Consider the following 17,951-nt stretch of genomic DNA (forward strand, 5'->3'; position numbering starts at 1 on the left):
TTGTATGAACAATTTCGTTTCGATTCAGCTGCGTACTAACTTTGGATCGGGTCGTTGGTAAATTAATTTTTAATTGATATTTTATTTTTATAATCCTATTTCAAAGTGTATTTTCTTTAATTTTATTCTTACTGTACTCCAACAATGAATCCATTCAGCGCCACTTCAACGTCATCCCTAATTTCAAATGTCATTATTTTTTTTGTCAATACAAATGTCATTTGCTGGAAAAATTTCAATTTATAGAACTTTTTTGTAATTAGTGCCACGTATTTTTTGTATCACTTTTAATAAATTTAACAGAAAAAAAACTAATATAAAATAAACAAATAATGGGTGCCGGACATAGTGTAGAAGTTCCTGGAGGTGGTACTGAAGGTTATCATGTATTAAGAGTATGTTCAAGTCACCTAAAAAACACTTTAAAAAATCTCAATAACAACTAATATATTTTTGTGTGTTTCTTCAAATACATAGGTACAAGATAACTCACCGGGCCAAAAAGCTGGTTTAGAAGCTTTCTTCGATTTCATTGTTGCTATTGGAAACACTCGTTTAGATCAGGATAATGACACTCTTAAAGAACTCCTTAAACAAAATCTAGACAAAGTAACTAAAATGACTGTGTACAGTAGCAAAACTCAAACTGTCCGAGATGTCTCCATCACTCCCAGCACTTCGTGGGGTGGTCAAGGTCTTCTAGGTGTGAGTATTCGTTTTTGTTCATTTGAAGGTGCCAATGAAAATGTTTGGCACGTTCTCGAAGTGCATCCATCGTCGCCAGCCGAAACATCTGGCTTGCGAGCATTTACAGACTATATTATTGGCGCTGATGCTATTCGCCATGAAACTGATGACCTCTTTACCATGATCGAAACTCATGAGAATCAAATTCTTAAGATTTATGTTTATAACGTTGAAGATGATGCTTGTCGAGAAGTATCACTGAAACCTAATTCGAAATGGGGTGGTGACGGGAGTCTGGGTTGTGGCATTGGATTTGGATACTTGCATCGTATTCCAATTCAAGCTGTTTCAAACGAAACTAAATCAGCATTAAAGTTGCCAACATCGGCAGATGCTAATGTGCCAACTAATGTTGCATTGCAAGCTGCTAGACCTGCGGAATCGATGCCACCAGTTTCTCAGCCAACTTCTGTTAATCCAAGTTTCCCTTATATACCGCCGTTGACAAATGCATTCACTTTACCACCTCCGAATGCAAGTGGTCCAGTGGCTGCGGTAGCAACAACTGCTCCGAGTGATATTAATAACTTGGCGAATCTTCAGATAACATCAACATCAACTACAACAGTACCTAAATCGGAGCAGCAACCATCAACTAATCCAGTTGGAATACCGCCACAACCATCTGCACCACCAATGAATGCTGGACAACCAGATGTAGCCGGCAGTGCAAGTTCATTCTTTCAACAACAGCCAACTGATATGAAGACGACACAACAATTTCCAGCACAGATGCCACCTCAACAGGTTCCAGAAAAATCTCAAGAACACAATTCGGTTGCTGGTGAGTATTACAAACAAAAATATTTACTCAAAAGAAAAAAAGATAAATGATTTCTCTCTTTAGCTTGAGCTAAGTTACAAATTTTGCCTGATTTCAATATTTAACAATAATAACAATTAGAGCTGCAGCAGTTTTTATATTTATTTTGTTTTGAAAATGGTAGAATATGCTAGATAGCATTGAAAGGTGTTTGAATTTAGTTTTTTTTATAGCGTGGCTCATGTAATTTGCTTGCGTAAAGTCTTGGGTTTCAATTTTGTTTGGAACTAAAATCTTTTTTATAGGTCATTTGATTCTAGAAGCAAATAAAAGGTTATCTAAAGTCGATTTTTATACATTTGATTCTGGAATTTGATTAATTGATAAAAACATAACTCGCGAGAATTCAAACCATTAAAGATTAATAATAAATTCGTAATTGATTTAATTATTTTTGTTTTGTTTTTTTTTTTTTTGAAATTTTTGCTTTTGTAGTGTTTGCATTCTAGATTATTTTTTTTTTCGAAATTTTCTGATTATCCCATTTTAACAACCCTTTTTTTATCTAAAATGTCATAAACAAGCGATGAATAAGAACTGAAAGTCATTTATAAGATAGTTAGGTATGGACTGACACAAATGTATCCACATATAAAAATTGCTAACATAGCTTTAAAGCTTTATATGTAAAAATTCATAAAAGGAAAATTTTAATTTAAAAGGAATATAAAACAAAAATAACTTGGTGGTAACACACACAAGTTGTTGTTGTTCATTCAAAACTTTCAATACAAATAACACTTGTTTTTGAAATTACAAAACATTTTTTTGAACAATTCCAAAAGAAAAGTGCCATTTAATTACATCATTGTAGGTATATTAAAAAAATTTTCGAATGTTTTTTGAAAATCTTTTGAGACGTTTTCTTAAAAAAAATACAAGTTCGAATGCTATACTTAAGAAAACAAAATTTCATAAACAGAACCGTTTTCTAAAAATTGATTTTTCATAAAAAATAAAATGCACGACTGGGACGCACTTGCTCTTGCAGTTCAAAGCACTTTTATATAAGTTTACTTGTAGATAATAAGAACTGTCTCTATATAAATATTAAGGAATTTTGGTTGACATACGGGCAGAGCTGACATGTAAGACAAATTTTTGTTCAATGAAATTTTTTTTTTGGTTTTTTGATTTTTGGATTTGGTTTTTTTTTTATAAAAACTAAAAATGCAGTTTAGTTGCAATTGAAACATCTTTAAAAATTTGTATGGGAAGTACACTTTCTGAGCGAGATATAAAAATAAATTTTCAGAATTCCATAAAAATCATCTGTACCAACTTTTAAGAAAATCCGTCCACCAGTTTAGGCTCTGTAAATGTACCTACAGATGATGGACGGAATTACGAGACCCACTTTTTTGGACTCCTCCATCATCGTAATGTTGTTTTTGATTAAAACCTCGAATTTTTTTCTGACACAAAACCAACACTTGCCCTAAAGAGCAAGTAAAAAAACTATTTTAACCTTCCGTTGCTAGCTATAGTTTGACCAATGATTTTTACTGAACATTTTTACAAAAAAAAAAACTTTTTTTTGCGATTTTTATTTAAGTATATTTACTTTATCTAAAAAAATATTCCTGCGGCAATATTTAAAGTAACATCTAAAGTACCTTGTATAATTTGTTTGAAAACAATCGGCAATGAAATACCTAAATTGTGTCGGATCAATTTGACTCACTAGTTAAAGTGCAGAAAAAATAACGAAGGGTAAAATCATCGAAAAATTTGTTCATTTTTTTTTTCAAAAAATCATTATTACCGGACACTTTCGTATAATTTATTTTTGTGAAATCGGTTAAGTCATTTTATTTCAAAAGTAGAACCTTTTTAAATCAATAACTAAAAAAAAATAAGGTTTTCCATATTGCACGTACCGTTAATTTTGGTCCTAAAAATTAAATTTTAGTTTCCAATCTAGGAAATATACCAAAACAAATATTCACCGTTTTAACCGAATCAGTTCATCGGTTTGGACTGTAGCTCGAGATAGAGACAGAATTGCGGAACCCACATTTTCGATTGAACCACTGCATTATATCCCATAATCGTGCATTTTGGTTTATTTGTTTAAATGCTTCTATAAAAATTAAAAACATGATCAAGAAAATGTTTAGTGTGCTATTCAACAGTTTTCCCACGTTTTTGCTTTTATTATAAAATACTTGAAAGCTGTCTACTGTATACTATTTTGCTAATAAAAACATCACATAACATACTCAGTTAAATGTGTACTGCTAACACTTTTTCTACACTCAATTAGATAGCTAATATTATTTAATAAGCTCCAACTGCAAGGTATCATGTAACTTGTGTAATAAAATTATGTGGATATACAGTGCGCGTCACTTGAATGGAAGCAACAATTTTGGTTTAAATAAAATGGTTGTTGAGTTGGCCAAGTTACTAAGAGGAAAACATAAAAAAAAACTCAAAATAGTCATTGTATTTTTTTTTTTTTGCTTTCTTATTTGACATTATTTGTACTTTAAAACCAAAAATGAAATGCAAAACAGAGAAAAATAGTACAAACAATTTTTAACATGCGAATAAATCCTGGTCGCAGGTATTTGCTCTTGTAGTTGAAAGTACTCAATATTATTTTTTTTTAATTTATTATTTCGAAAAAAGAATTATCTGTCTGTAAGTTTAGAACAATATTGGTACAGCCGTTAACGATACAAAGTTGTTGAACATCGAAAAATAGGTAAATTTTCATAAAAAAAAAAACAACCCAACGCTATAGCTTCCTTCGTTATTTCGTTTTTCTTCAAAAAAAAAAAAAAATAATGAGACGCTTGTTGAAGATCTTAAGCATGTAGATTTGATTTCGCTTGATATAATGGTACCGAAAAGTAATGAAATAAAAATGCGGCGTTAAAACGCTGCCTGCAGGGCCTTTTGCTATAACATAATCATCACATAAAATTTGAGTAAATTTACTAATTTTTCAACAGGGAATTTTTCTTATTTTCTACTTCATTGATTTTCGTTTCTTTTATAACTATTTACCAAAAATAATATTTCAGCTCCATCACCTGTTCCGCCACCCAGTCAAATTCCGATGTTTGCCCAGCAATCAACTTTTTCGAATCTACCTCCACCAGCTTCAATTGGCAACATGACCGGATCATATAACGAACCAACTGCACCCTCTGCTTCAAACCAGTTCATTGCATCTCAACAAGTAATATTATTTCTTAATTTCCCAAAACATTTTCCAGTTCTAATAATTTTTTCTACCCATAAGCAACCACAGTTCTACAATCCAAACAACTATCCAGTCCCAAGTCAACCACCAACGAGCTACCAAACAAATTCATCAAACGTCAGCTTACCCTATATGCAGACATTTGCATCATACCCTCAGGTCCAGCAGACATCTGTAGCCACACCAATTTCATTACCAGGTATGCCACCTCTCACCGTTAACACAACAATACCAACACAGGCCCTCGAAGGTTTGAACGTACAGCCAACTCCAGCATATCCACCTGTTTCAAACTGAGTTTTATCAACATATATGCCTACTATAAGCATATTATCTTGAAACAGATTGTATTTTTTTTGAACATGGTTTAATAATGTATTTTAAAATAATGGCAAAATCCCCAAAAAAAAAATGAATTATTGAATGGTTTTTAATTCGTGAGTGTTTAGATTTGAGACAAAGGACCGAAACATGAAAATAAAACATCTTTCTTGTCCTACACCCACATAAACTCTCTAGCTAAAGCTTGGTTGACTAAATATCCCATTTCTTTTTCTTCTTCTCATTGCAAAGTATAATAAATTTAATAATTCTACAAAAAAAAAAAACAAGAACAACAACAAGAAAACAAATGTTATAATGTATAATATTAATGTATAAACTATAGACTATTATTTAAATAAATAAAACGAGCGAAAAACAAAAAGAAAACAAAACACACAATGATGATGCAATATTAATAAATTTGTTATGCTAACGAAACTTTTTTGAATATTTGTTCTAGCTATTTTAAAACTTCTAAAAAATTGTGTTTATTTCCAGTATTTTTTTTATTAACGATACTTCCTCACTACAGATATCAAATGCATATTTCACTATAAATGCATATTTTGGCATACATATTTTTAAAATGAATACATGTTTTTCTTTTATATTTTAACAAAAATTGAAAACAACGAAATAACATGCTTGAAATTTTTGGCCAAAATTGACTAAATGTCAATTGAAAAAAAAACCTAAGCAAATGCTATGCAAAGTTGACAAAATAACGATGCCCAAACTCATAAAAAAATGAACTCCAACACGATCAAATTATAAATTGGATTATCCTATCATATCCCCAGTAATGAATGTAAGATTTTAATAATCATTTACATATTATATCAACTGGTCAGCGAACAAAATTCAAACTATAAAATGGTCCCACATACGCCACAGTGTCCCACTACAAATAAGATATATCGTTAACAAGTTTATTTTTATCTCTTTTAATTATGATATAAAATTAACAGTTTTCCATTCAATACAATTTTTTAATGTTGAATATACTACCTTTAGGCTATTGATTATGTCGAAAAAAACAAGGTAATAAGGAACTAAGACGTTCACGGGTTTTTATTGCAGGAATCGTTCAATGGGTTATAAAAGAAGATAAAACCGCGGAGTGCTATTAAATGAGAGGGTGGAAACTGAAGATAGGGGTGCAAAAGCCCCCTTTTTGGTTTTTTCAATATACCTCGTAAACCAAGCAAAATTTTGATATATTGTCTACACAACTTTTAGTAGAGAATAAAATTTCAAATTGGAATAATGTTTTTTAAAAATTGAAAAAAAAATTTCCATACCAAAATAGTCGAAACAATCATAAAAAAAATATCAAAAAAATCGATTTTTTGAGTTTTTTTGCTTTTTTAGTTGTACATTTTTGTTGGGTTGAGATAGACATAAACATTGCTCCAAAGAAAAAAAGAAGATTAAATTTCCTTCAAAATGCTGTACTCACTAAATTTTTTCATTGAAATTGATCAAAGTATGGCCATTTTAATATATCGTTTTTCGCATTTTTAGTTTTACTTAAGTAAAACAGAAACATTTGAGGGGAAAGTACGATTACTTAAGCACCAAGAACTGATAATGAGACTTTGTAGAGGGGTTAAATACAATCATTGTTTACTATGGGAGGGAGGGTCAATGTCCCCCCGTTTTGGAGGGAGGGGCAATTTTCTAAAAAAAAATACTTAAAATTAAAAAAAATTATTAAAAAACAACGGCAACACTTACAGTTTTGATTGATACTTTTTTCAAAAGCTAGAATTATAATCTTAACATTAATTTTAAAATTAAGTTATTTTAATCAATTCTTTTTGAAATAAACGAGTGATTCCGATAAAGAAAGTATTTTGTCTATTTTTCAATTTTCTCAAAAAGTAGAAGGCATAGGAACATTATGATTTTCATGATTTGATAAGAAATCAATTAAGGCAGTTTACTTTGTCGTATTGAAGTCCACAGTCTTTGTGAAAATTGTACTCAATGTGCTTTTTAAACATTTTTTTTACAAGTTTTGACTTTGAAATCGGGTATTTCAAAAAGAATTGATTAAAATAACTTCATTTTAAAATTAATATTAAGTTTATAATTCTAGCTTTTGAAAAAAGTATCAACCAAAACTGTAAGTGTTGCCGTTGTTTTTTAATAATTTTTTTTAATTTTAAGTATTTTTTTTAGAAAATTGCCCCTCCCTCCAAAACGGGGGGACATTGACCCTCCCTCAAATAGTAAACAATGATTGTATTTAACCCCTCTACAAAATCTCATTATCAGTTCTTAGTGCTTAAGTAATCGTACTTTCCCTCAAATGTTTCTGTTTTACTTAAGTAAAACTAAAAATACGAAAAAAAGATAGATTAAAATGGCCATATTTCGGTCAATTTTCAATGAAAAAATTTAGTGAGTACAGCATTTTGAAGGAAATTTAATCTTATTTTTTTCTTTAGAACAATGTTTATGTCTATCTCAACCCAAAAAAAATGTACAACTAAAAAAGCAAAAAATCTCAAAAAATCGATTTTTTTGATATTTTTTTTATGATTGTTTCGACTATTTTGGTATGGAAATTTTTTTTTTCAATTTTTAAAAAACATTATTCCAATTGGAAATTTAATTCTCTACAAAAAGTTGTATAGACAATATATCAAAATTTTGCTTGGTTTACGAGGTATATTGAAAAAACCAAAAAGGGGGCCTTTGCACCCCTATCTTCAGTTTCCACCCTCTCATTTAATAGCACTCCGCGGTTTTATGTTCTTTTATAACCCATTGAACGATTCCTGCAATAAAAACTCGTGAACGTCTTAGTTCCTTTCTTAACTACATAATCAATAGCCTACTTATTGGGTTATTATGTTAGCAACTAAGAGAGCGAGAGAGTGCTTTTCCAATCATTAAATCAGAGTCTTTTAATAATTGAGAAGAAGACGAAGAACGTGCTTTCATATGAAACAGAAAGTTTCATTGAATAAAAAAACATCGGAATCATACTTTTCTTATTCCACAGGATATATATTTTAAATTGCAATACACATGTGTCCTTTTTTATGAAAATGGATAAAGTCATTTTTAATAAAACGATTCAAACTATAATGAAATTATTTATAATTTATAGGTTAGACTTCATTTAAAAGAAAAATTGCATTAAACACACATATATCACCCGAAATATTTTTGTTCGTACGGAATTTTATAAGCTATTGCGAGCTCCACCCGAAGGGAATTAGCTGTTTCTTGTTCTTCACCAAAAATTTAAGTGAGAAATTAGTTGTTGATTACCTCGCATTTTAACTGAAAAAATAGTTCAAAATACGAGGAGTTTTCGGGAGGAAAACAACTTTTCGCCCCGAACTCACAGGAGGTAAAAACTGAAATTTAATTTTTCAGAGTGGAATCTTGTGCACGTTAAAATCACAACAGGGTTTTGTTACTTACTCCTTGAATTATTTGAAAAATGAAATACCAATAAATCGTTACAATAGAATTATTAATTTAGTTTTTCTTGAACCAATACAAAAAGTGACAGCCCACTTTCATAATTCGTCGTATCATTAGAGAACTAGCCCAAATCCAATATTTCAAATTTTTGTTTTTATTTATGACGAGAAAGCCAGTTGCATTCTGCGAGAGCCTGTTTGATGACCGTGTTTTTATGTGCAGTTGATCGCTCACAGTATAAATTGTACGATATAAGAAAGCTAAGGAATAAATACATTTTTTAGTTTTAAAATCACTCTTGAAAATTTTTGAAATTGCAACCAATTAATTTTAGATTTTAGATCACGTTTAAAAATTCGAGCTCGAGATAACAATCAAACATGACATTACGATGGTAGAATGTAAAAAAGTGAATCCCGCAATTCTGTCTGTATGTATAAGAAGCATATACGGACGAATTTCACGTAGAAGTTTAGAAGCTGCTTAATGATAGTGCATCGGGCTGGCGAATATTTCGATAGATTCCCATAATAACGAAGCTTTAAATTACATTACATTATATCTAATCCGATGATAAATCTACGGACTAGAAACACTGCAGCTTGGGAAACTTAGTCCATCGGCTGATACAATACAAGAGAATAATACAACACAGAAGGGCAAAGAAGAGAAGAGCATATAACAGAGAACTACGTGGCACAAAGGGAGGACATAGTTGACAATTGTCTCATGTTATCGCAAAGGTGGCGATTTAGTAAAAAAAATTTTTGAGCCGACCGTTGGGCTCGAACCCACGATGCCTGGCTCTGCAATCATCTACATATTCCTCTGTGACATGGCCAATTGCAGCTTTAAATAACTTTAAAATATTATTTAAAAACAAGAATAATTATTTGGGAGGAAGTATAAAACATCTCTGAATTAGATATTTAAAAAGTCAGTCAACTATAGTAGATATATCGTAGATAAGAGACCCGAGTTTAAACTTAAATTATCTCACAAAGGTCATTAAAATTAATAAATATAGTAGGTACCTTTGGTCTAGTTTGTAAAATAAAACAAAAGTAAGACTTCGCTTTCATCAAAATCTAACGATTAAACAACATCCTTAGATGAATCGCATGATTTTAAGTTTCTACATTGTTGTAAATTCAATTAAAAGACAGCTTTTGTTTTTCATTCAAAAGCTCAACTAAAAAGTACCAATTGAAGCAGCATTTCCTTCAAACTTATTTCATAATCTAGATAAAATAAAATTCAATTAAAATTGTTTATGTATCGGAAGCTGCACTTTATTTTTATTTACAAATCCAGCTGTACATTATTTTTCTATGTGATTTTTTCGGCTTTTTTTTTCGTTAAAATTAAAATCGAATTACATAACATTTATTACCAAGTTGATTGAGGGAAATACAACAAAATCGGCAGCTTGCTCTTGACGTCCATTTCTGTCCGTCCACACAAAATTAAAAGGCAATTTTAAATGATAATTTCAGTATTTCCCAATTCCTCATCCGATGGCAGATTAATAGCACTGGGTTCAATGTAATTGGGACTAATCAAGTCCAATCCAGCCTTCTCACGGCGACGCAACTCGAGGAAACCCTCGCGTTGTGCCCAATCACGATATCGGCTGTCGGGGGAATATGCCCAAAAGAATGTACCCCAAACTATGCATAGTGTTACAGAGAAGAAGAACGAAGCTTTGGTGGAACTACGATCGTGTGCTTCGTCGTGATGATCGAATCCCCAGCTAACCCAATTTTTGTTCTTGGTTGCTGTGTCGTCTTTGGCTTGGTTGAGGGTTGGCGAAACAGCAGCAGTTTCGCGATTTTTTGGAGATGTTTTGATGGAGCGTGTTTGGGCGATAAGGTTTCGCAGGACAGCACGATTGTTCAATCGGATTAGGGCCGACATTTTTTTGGAAAGAAGAACCAAAAGAATCGAAAATTTCTTTGAAAAATACCTTGTTACGACTGAGCAGGGAGAACTGACAAATGTGACAAGTGCAACTGTCAAAAATGAAACTTGGTGAAGTCTCAGATTTAAAAGGGAGTGTTCAAAAATATTTTTTATCTTTTAATCTATTACAAATTTGGCAAATACACACGATGCAATTTAATTGCCGCATCTTAGTTTCACGCAAGTCGGCAACAGAGAAAGAAAATTTTTTATTTGAACAGTTTTTGAAGTGGCGATTGTTCTTTGTTGTTGTATTATGTTAGAAGAAGAAAGACAAGGTTATAAAATGGAAATAAATCTCACGCGATCACAAAAAAAAATGCCACCGGAAAAATCGTTCAAAGTTAATTCTCTACAAAACGGCAACCGATGAAAATATAAATGCCAACAACGTTTTTGTCGCAACGTACTCAGAGATCACTCAAAATTTTAGCTGACTTTTTTTCTCCCTATTTATATGCTTTTTTTGTGACATGTACAAAATGCATAAAATTATCTGGAAGTTTTTCTGGAGTTCCCACTACTGTAAAGAAAATGCAGCTTGTGAAAAAATAAGGTCCATTTGTAAAATATATTGATCCGTGTTTCAGCAACTTTTATCTTCTGAAATCGGTGGTATAAAGCTGAGGTTTAGCATTGGTTCAAAGTCCATTTTGCTAAAATAGCCAAATTCATGCTTGAACCAAAATTAAACCACAGCTAATCGCCAAAAATTCCTGAACCAAAGCTGAACCATGATTGTACAACTTGCTCTAAACGTCAAATTCGGCGCAGCACGATGTTGAAAAAAGTTGTCATATTTTTCGCTTTTGGGTTTTCTTGTGTGTTTTTGAAAAAAAAAGTTTAACTAAATATTAATGGCGTTTTCGATTGGAAGTCTGGAAGCGTCCGGAATCATTCTGAAAAAGTTTTATTCACACAAAACTATTAGTTTTGTGCGAATAAAACGCTTTCAGAATGATTCCGGACGCTTCCGGACGCTTCCGGACTGCCAATCGAAAACGCCATAAATAAATATTTAAAATAATAATTGTCATTCCAAACATCAGTTTTGATGTTTTTAAACAAATTCTAAACAATTTCCCGACAAACAATTTTGGTTCTATAAAGCTTTACAGATGCAATTGTTGCTTCTGTAAAGCATTATAGAAGCAAAATTGTTAGTAGGGTTACGAACAAGTTACTTTGGTAGCACGGATTTAAATCTGTTGAAAAAGTTAAGCCCAGAGAATTCTCCGGGCTAAACAACTAAGCCCAAGGGGCTAAAGTGTTGTTGCATTTAAGCCTGGTACGCTGCTCGCGCTAAATTTTAGCTCCCATACAAATTATCGAAAATTTTTAGCCGAGATAAAATGGATCCCATACAAGTTATCGATAACTTGTATGGGAATTTTATCTCAGCTAAATTTTAGCGCGAGCAGCGTACCAGGCTTTAACATGTAAATTGCTTAGCCGCGACTGCGTTTTTTTTGTGCAGTTAAAACCGGTGGTAATAAAAAACACACCAATTGGTGTTGTTGAATAAGGAGTAAGAAGTGACGCATTCTGTTATAAAAGCTTAAAAATACCAACCTCTAAAGAACAAAACTATTGTTTTTATTTGACTACATGAGTTATCGTGTAAATCCACACCCCTTCTACATACCTTGCGAACACAACCACAATAAGTTGTATTCCCGAACTCTAGCCAAAATCAATTTTGCACTCTCCAGAGTCAAAGAAGTTACGTCAAAACATCAACATTTAATTTTATTTTTTATGGTATGTATACGAAGTCTGATAAAAGTTTAATAATTATGCAATTTAAAAACATCACAGTCAATTAAAATTATTTCCAATCAATTTTCCAATATTCAAAGTACAAATTAAGTGTAAAATAATTTAAATTTTCTTATCACATCATTGTTAAAAATTCAATTGAAAAAAGCAGAACAACTTGCAAGAATGCACTAGAAATAGACACAATCAAGTTGTAAAACCAATCAGCGCAGCGCCGAGCGAGGCCCTATTTCAAGGCTAAATTAAATGAAAAAAAAAACTAAAACTAGTACTTCTCAATTAAATTATAAAATGAGTGCGAAAGTTCAATTTCTTCTTCGGGGGGGTTGCAAAAGTAGTCGATGTGGATTTTTGGATTTAAACTTAAATCCTCTTCTGGCTTAGTGGCTGTGTCTTTCGCTAAACCACCTCCCCCATGACGATGTCTCATAGATTTTTAGTTTTTGCACTGTTTGAATGATTACCTCACCCTGTCATTCTTTTTTTTGCTTTCTTATTGAATGATGATAAGGAAATTTATTCAATTTAGATTTTTTTTAATTTTTTGTTTTACAGTAGATCATCTTGAAATTTATAATAAAAGTGCAACATGGCAGAGGCAATAGTTCAAGATTGGTTGGCTGAATATGAAAGTTTAGAGCCATCCGAAATGCAATCATTTGCAAGTTTGCATGAAAATAATCAGGAAATCGCTGAAGCAATATATACAATATTCAACGAAAGGCTTAAGTATCCAGAGGTAAGTTTAATTAAATAATTTTTTTATTTATTTATTAACAATTACCTACATATTAAACTTATTAGGGAAGTTAATTTTTGACTATAAAATATAATTCATTTTATTTATTCGATTTATTACTAATAATTTATTTAAATATGAGATTATATGTGGGCTTAAGGTCACATAGAATTACATATTAAATTCAAATAACAAAAAAGGTCACCAAATAAGGAACAATTAGTAATTTATTTAACAAACAAAAACATTTACTAGAAAAATAATCATAAATTAGTGGACGTAGTCAACATACTAATTACAATTTATAAGGCGTATATACGTCCAAAAATAGAGTACAACTCTCATATCAGGGCTGGAGCACCAAAAAGATCATTAGCTGTTTTAGATAGGTTCCAGGTTATTCTCGGAAACGTTTGTTTGCTTAGAACATCGTAGAAATGTTTCTTGCGTTACCGCTATTTTTTTTTAGTGAAATAGCCAGATGAATGCCTCCCCTAAAACAATTTTCCCGTAATACCCGGCAAATATGCCTATCGTTATACCCTTGAGCCAAACTTCGGACGAACCGTGCAGTATAGGGATTCTTTTTTTGTCGAACAACACGAATTTAGAATTCCATACCCAACTCTATTTTTATTTGCGATTTCAATGTCCAAACATATAAAGCAAATGTAGGTACCTCGTTATTATCCTATTTAATCCTATTTCTGTTTCCTAAACGTGTTAAAAGCTAACATATAAAGGGTAGTCATAACTCATAACCTCTTGAGTGTGCCTAAATTAATTAAAAATTATCTTCTTTTTATTAAAAAATACCTTTGTCTTATCTTACTGTTGGCGTTTAATTGAATCATTATTCTTCTTTCATGATACATTTGTAAAATAGTGCTTTCATTTTTCTTTAGCTTATCTCTTATTCATCAAGTTCAAACATGAGACGGATTCCCAAATATGTTAATAGAAACTAAGAACAAGTGCAGTCTATAAGGAATGACTTATAAAGTCGTAAAGGCAGTTAAGTCTAAAAGTTGATCTTCATCTTTGTTATGCGCCAGCAAATACAATTTCTTTGTATTCTGCATGCAGTTGACAAACAGTTTTGCTTCCGTTTCGTCCAAACACTTTTCTTTCGCTCCCAAGGCAGGAAACAGAAAAATTAGATTCATACTATCAGGAAAATATTGAATATTTATTTCTGGACTAAGATTAATTGGCGTAGGATTCGTATTTCAACAGGATAAAGAGATATAAATAAAATAAAACTATTATTAAAATATAAACATGGTATGTGGACAAGATCCAGAGGGGTTTTTAAAATTATTTGCTACAAAATGGCATACGAAAATCTAAATTTCATTTAACATTATGTTTTAATTATCACCGCTTCACTTGCTATTTGGGATAGTCTTTTGTATGAAACATAATTTTAGGAGTTGTAAGGTAAAAATAAGATACCATGTGATAAAAATATTTTTAATTGACACCCTCTTTTTTGAATACATATATAGAATTAAAAATTGTATTGTCATTTAATGAAAGAATAATAAACTTTTTTATAATTATGAGTTTTGTGCAAATAAAATAAGTAAATATTATTATTATTTAGTTACATATAATTAAAATTACAGTGCAAATATAAGGGAAAAAAGAGCCTAGCTACAAAAGACTTCCAGCTCTAATAAGTAAATAATATGTGTGCTTTTATATGGAACTCTTTTTATTTATTCACAGTTAATTCATGGAATCTGTAATCAATTCCTTAGTTTTTATCGATCTAAAGAAGATGGACTGAGAAAATTTCCAATGCAATTTGTTCCCGTTCTTATTTACGCGTATCTTAATTCGGTCGCAATGGGCGACAAAAAAGGCTGTCGCAGTGTTGAAACACTGCTTATTTGCATCTATAATTCTGAAATAACCGCTGAAGATGGTACTCCCAAAGTGGTCTCATTCCGTTTGCCTGTACTGGCACAGGCATCAATTTATCATGAAGTAAGTTTATGCCAATAATAGTAAACATGTTACAATTAATCAATTTATTTGTATTCATAGGAAAAAAATCTTCCATTAACTGATCTCAGAAGATGGGAAGAAAATTGTAACAAAGAAATCAAATGGGGTCCATTCTCACAAATCGAATCGATCAACGCTCAGAGTCGAATGAAAGTGATGACTGCTTTGCTTTTTTGTTATAATCATCAATTGAGTTTAACACAAAAGAATACTTTGCTGCATTTATGCCGTATGGCGTCACAAATTGTAAATCAGGGTTTCACAAAACCCGGTCACGCCCATCGAACTTCATATGGATCAGATCCAACAAATGTTCTTGTGCCGAGACCCCCGCCGCGAATTCCATTATCATCGAATTTTTTAGTAGAATTGGTACATGCAATTTATTTTGCTATGTTCAATGGATTCGGTACAATTGCTATTCAAACTTTAGAAGATATACATAATAGAGGATGTTTTGAGATGTATTCTGATGTTGTTCTGGTAACAAGTGCTGTGAAGAATTCATTACATGCAAATCCATCAGGTAAGTTGAATGAATATTTTATTAATATGTGTATTTGGATGCTGTGAAAAAAAAATGGCGATTGTTATCCCAGGATTTAAATTGAAATCAATGTCTCCAAGAAAAAAAAAAATGTATTTTTTGAGTGGGAGTTTTTTAAAATTTAATTTATGGGAAAACTGGTCAAATTTTTAATGGAGTTTTTCAATTTCATTTCAATTAATAACGAAAATTCTCCGTTTTCAAAAATTTTGTGAATTAAGTAATAAATTTAATATTTATCAACTATCAGTTGGAAATTGTTCATCGAAATAAGTGTGAATGCAACATTCTCCTTACTTGTCTACCTTCAAATAATTTTGATTTAAAAATACACTTTTTCTTAATAAATTTATTAATTTTTATTTAGGCCAACCCAGCGATGGTCCTATGGGCCTTAGCGTAGCATTGACACCATCAACAAATGCAGCCCCTATAGTATCGAAATCAATGATAACAAATGCATCATTTCGTACCAAGAAACTTCCAGGTGAGTTTAAAAGCTTCAATTATTACTTCTACATTATACTTTAGTTGATTGTTTTAAAAAAATATTATTATTTTTTTTTTAGTACGAAAGAAACAATTTAAATTAAAAAAAAAAAAAAAAAAAACAAATAAGTGTTACTATCCATTGAACAAAAAAAATCGAATACTAGGTTCAGAGCACTAGATAAATTTATATATATTAGTTTCTCTTGTTTCTAATTAGACAAAAAAATATACAAAATTCTCTTAAATCCCCCCTTCCCCAAATAGCTTTTATTCTCTCACATTGAAAATATCATTTTAACCTTTTTAGTGTTTTTTTTTTTTGTTTTTGTTTTTTATACTAGATATGTATATATATAATGAATCTTAGAAAATGAACAAGTATAATAAAATTAGTGTATATACAATTTTAACAGTTGCATGTGGCAAAACCTCCTTTTTCAATTTAGATGCTTAAATATTATTATTTCATTAGTTGCATGTGATTTTATTACTTTTTAAGTATTTAAAAAAAAAAACATAAAAAAGCACACCAAATATATTATTTTATGAATCTTTTTTCTTATATAATCACAAAAAAACCGTTAAATTGAATATCCTAACTGCTTTCACTTTATATATAATAAATATTACTTGATAACGATTTCTCGACCATTATACTTACGATCAGACAAAAAAAAAGAAAATAACTAAAAGTCGTTCTAGTACATAAGAAGAGAAGAAATTGTATTAGTCAATATAATGTACATAACTCAATATAAATAAATATATAAAAAAACCTATATTTATTGATGCTCCTCCTTCATTTTACAAATTTGATTTTGTGACAAAAAAAAAATATAAAAAAAAATAATCACCGCTGTTTGTACTGAATTTTATTTCTTCTGTCTCACCAAACTCCCACACCACATCACCAACCCAATAAACCTTTCGTTCCAATTTTTATATATATTTATTATATACATATACTTACTATACGTATGTATTTTTTAAGTCTTCTTTGTCTTTTTATCCTTATTTGTTTTGAATAATAAATTTACAAAAAAAAAAAAGAATCACAAATTAATTTTTATATAATAAAATCTCCATGTGTATATTATGTTGTGTGTCAAAAATTTTGTTAGACGATTTGGACATGGAATTTCTGGCTAGTTTACCCCATCAGCCCAATGCCAACAATGATCAATATCAGCGTTCAATTGATAACAACAATCCGGACGCAATGATGCAGATGCAAATAGATGGCAATAATGATCCCACCAACATGCAAAACCAACAACAGAATCGAGATGGTTCAAAGAAGACTAACAATAGCAATAGTAGCAGTGGCAGTGGCAGTGGCAATGATAGTAGTTTAATAAATCCATTGCGATGGAAAACATGGGGCTGGAAATATAGTCCTGGCAGTAAGACTTCGAGTATTGAAGAAGAACCCGATTCACCGAAAAAATCAGTTTCATCATCAAAGAATTCATCGCCTAATGCATCGCCAAAAATACGAAAACCCCAACTTTCGACCAAATCAACTGAGGAGCTTTTAAATAGTTTTACCAATTCATCAATGGTGGCGGCAATTCGTCGTAAGAAATCATCATCGCCAGCCAAACAATCGCCAGAACTGAGATCAAGTGCGGGTGCACGATTGATAAGCCAACTTGAGGATGCATGCGATTCGGGTGATGAGAAAGATGCATTGCTTTCAAATGGCCGACCGGCTAGTATACATATAATACAGACATCCTCTGGATATACAATCATTAATAAATAGTATTAAAAAAAAAAGTTAAAGATACATTTAAATAAGTTCACAGTTTAGATAAAGAAAAACTATACATACATAATATATCGATATAAACACGCGCCAATAGTA

At 31.1% G+C, this 17,951-nt stretch overlaps 3 protein-coding genes across 4 annotated transcripts; 2 read left to right on the forward strand and 1 right to left on the reverse strand.

Annotated features, from left to right (window-relative positions):
• Positions 1 to 206: 206 nt before the first annotated feature.
• LOC129905731 (Golgi reassembly-stacking protein 2) lies at positions 207 to 5,398 on the forward strand. Of its 2 annotated transcripts, none has more exons than XM_055981284.1 (4): positions 207 to 395; positions 478 to 1,531; positions 4,603 to 4,760; positions 4,833 to 5,398. In XM_055981284.1, the coding sequence occupies exons 1-4, from the start codon at positions 333 to 335 to the stop codon at positions 5,079 to 5,081; spliced, it is 1,524 nt and encodes a 507-aa protein (XP_055837259.1). In that variant the 5' UTR covers positions 207 to 332; the 3' UTR covers positions 5,082 to 5,398. The 2 variants fall into 2 exon arrangements, with proteins under 2 accessions (XP_055837259.1, XP_055837258.1); XM_055981283.1 differs by having other exon boundaries at positions 210 to 395; positions 4,824 to 5,398.
• Positions 5,399 to 9,819: 4,421 nt separating this feature from the next.
• LOC129906460 (NADH dehydrogenase [ubiquinone] 1 beta subcomplex subunit 11, mitochondrial) lies at positions 9,820 to 10,563 on the reverse strand. Its single transcript, XM_055982250.1, has one exon. The coding sequence runs from the start codon at positions 10,467 to 10,469 to the stop codon at positions 10,032 to 10,034; it is 438 nt and encodes a 145-aa protein (XP_055838225.1). The 5' UTR covers positions 10,470 to 10,563; the 3' UTR covers positions 9,820 to 10,031.
• Positions 10,564 to 12,848: 2,285 nt separating this feature from the next.
• Positions 12,849 to 17,869, forward strand: LOC129918756 (hyccin-like). The gene is made up of 5 exons (XM_055999471.1): positions 12,849 to 13,032; positions 14,764 to 15,024; positions 15,085 to 15,571; positions 15,960 to 16,079; positions 17,206 to 17,869. The coding sequence occupies exons 1-5, from the start codon at positions 12,883 to 12,885 to the stop codon at positions 17,847 to 17,849; spliced, it is 1,662 nt and encodes a 553-aa protein (XP_055855446.1). The 5' UTR covers positions 12,849 to 12,882; the 3' UTR covers positions 17,850 to 17,869.
• Positions 17,870 to 17,951: the final 82 nt, after the last annotated feature.

The sequence above is a fragment of the Episyrphus balteatus genome, chromosome 1, assembly GCF_945859705.1.
Source record: "Episyrphus balteatus chromosome 1, idEpiBalt1.1, whole genome shotgun sequence".
NCBI lineage: Eukaryota > Metazoa > Arthropoda > Insecta > Diptera > Syrphidae > Episyrphus > Episyrphus balteatus.

Coding starts and splice junctions, on each gene's coding strand:
- LOC129905731 (XM_055981283.1), top strand. CDS start 333: ATGGGTGCCGGACATAGTGTAGAAGTTCCTGGAGGTGGTACTGAAGGT. Junction 396..477: donor AAGGTTATCATGTATTAAGA/GTATGTTCAAGT, acceptor TCAAATACATAG/GTACAAGATAACTCACCGGG. Junction 1,532..4,602: donor AGAACACAATTCGGTTGCTG/GTGAGTATTACA, acceptor ATAATATTTCAG/CTCCATCACCTGTTCCGCCA.
- LOC129906460 (XM_055982250.1), bottom strand. CDS start 10,469: ATGTCGGCCCTAATCCGATTGAACAATCGTGCTGTCCTGCGAAACCTT.
- LOC129918756 (XM_055999471.1), top strand. CDS start 12,883: ATGGCAGAGGCAATAGTTCAAGATTGGTTGGCTGAATATGAAAGTTTA. Junction 15,572..15,959: donor ATTACATGCAAATCCATCAG/GTAAGTTGAATG, acceptor ATTTTTATTTAG/GCCAACCCAGCGATGGTCCT. Junction 16,080..17,205: donor TCGTACCAAGAAACTTCCAG/GTGAGTTTAAAA, acceptor AAATTTTGTTAG/ACGATTTGGACATGGAATTT.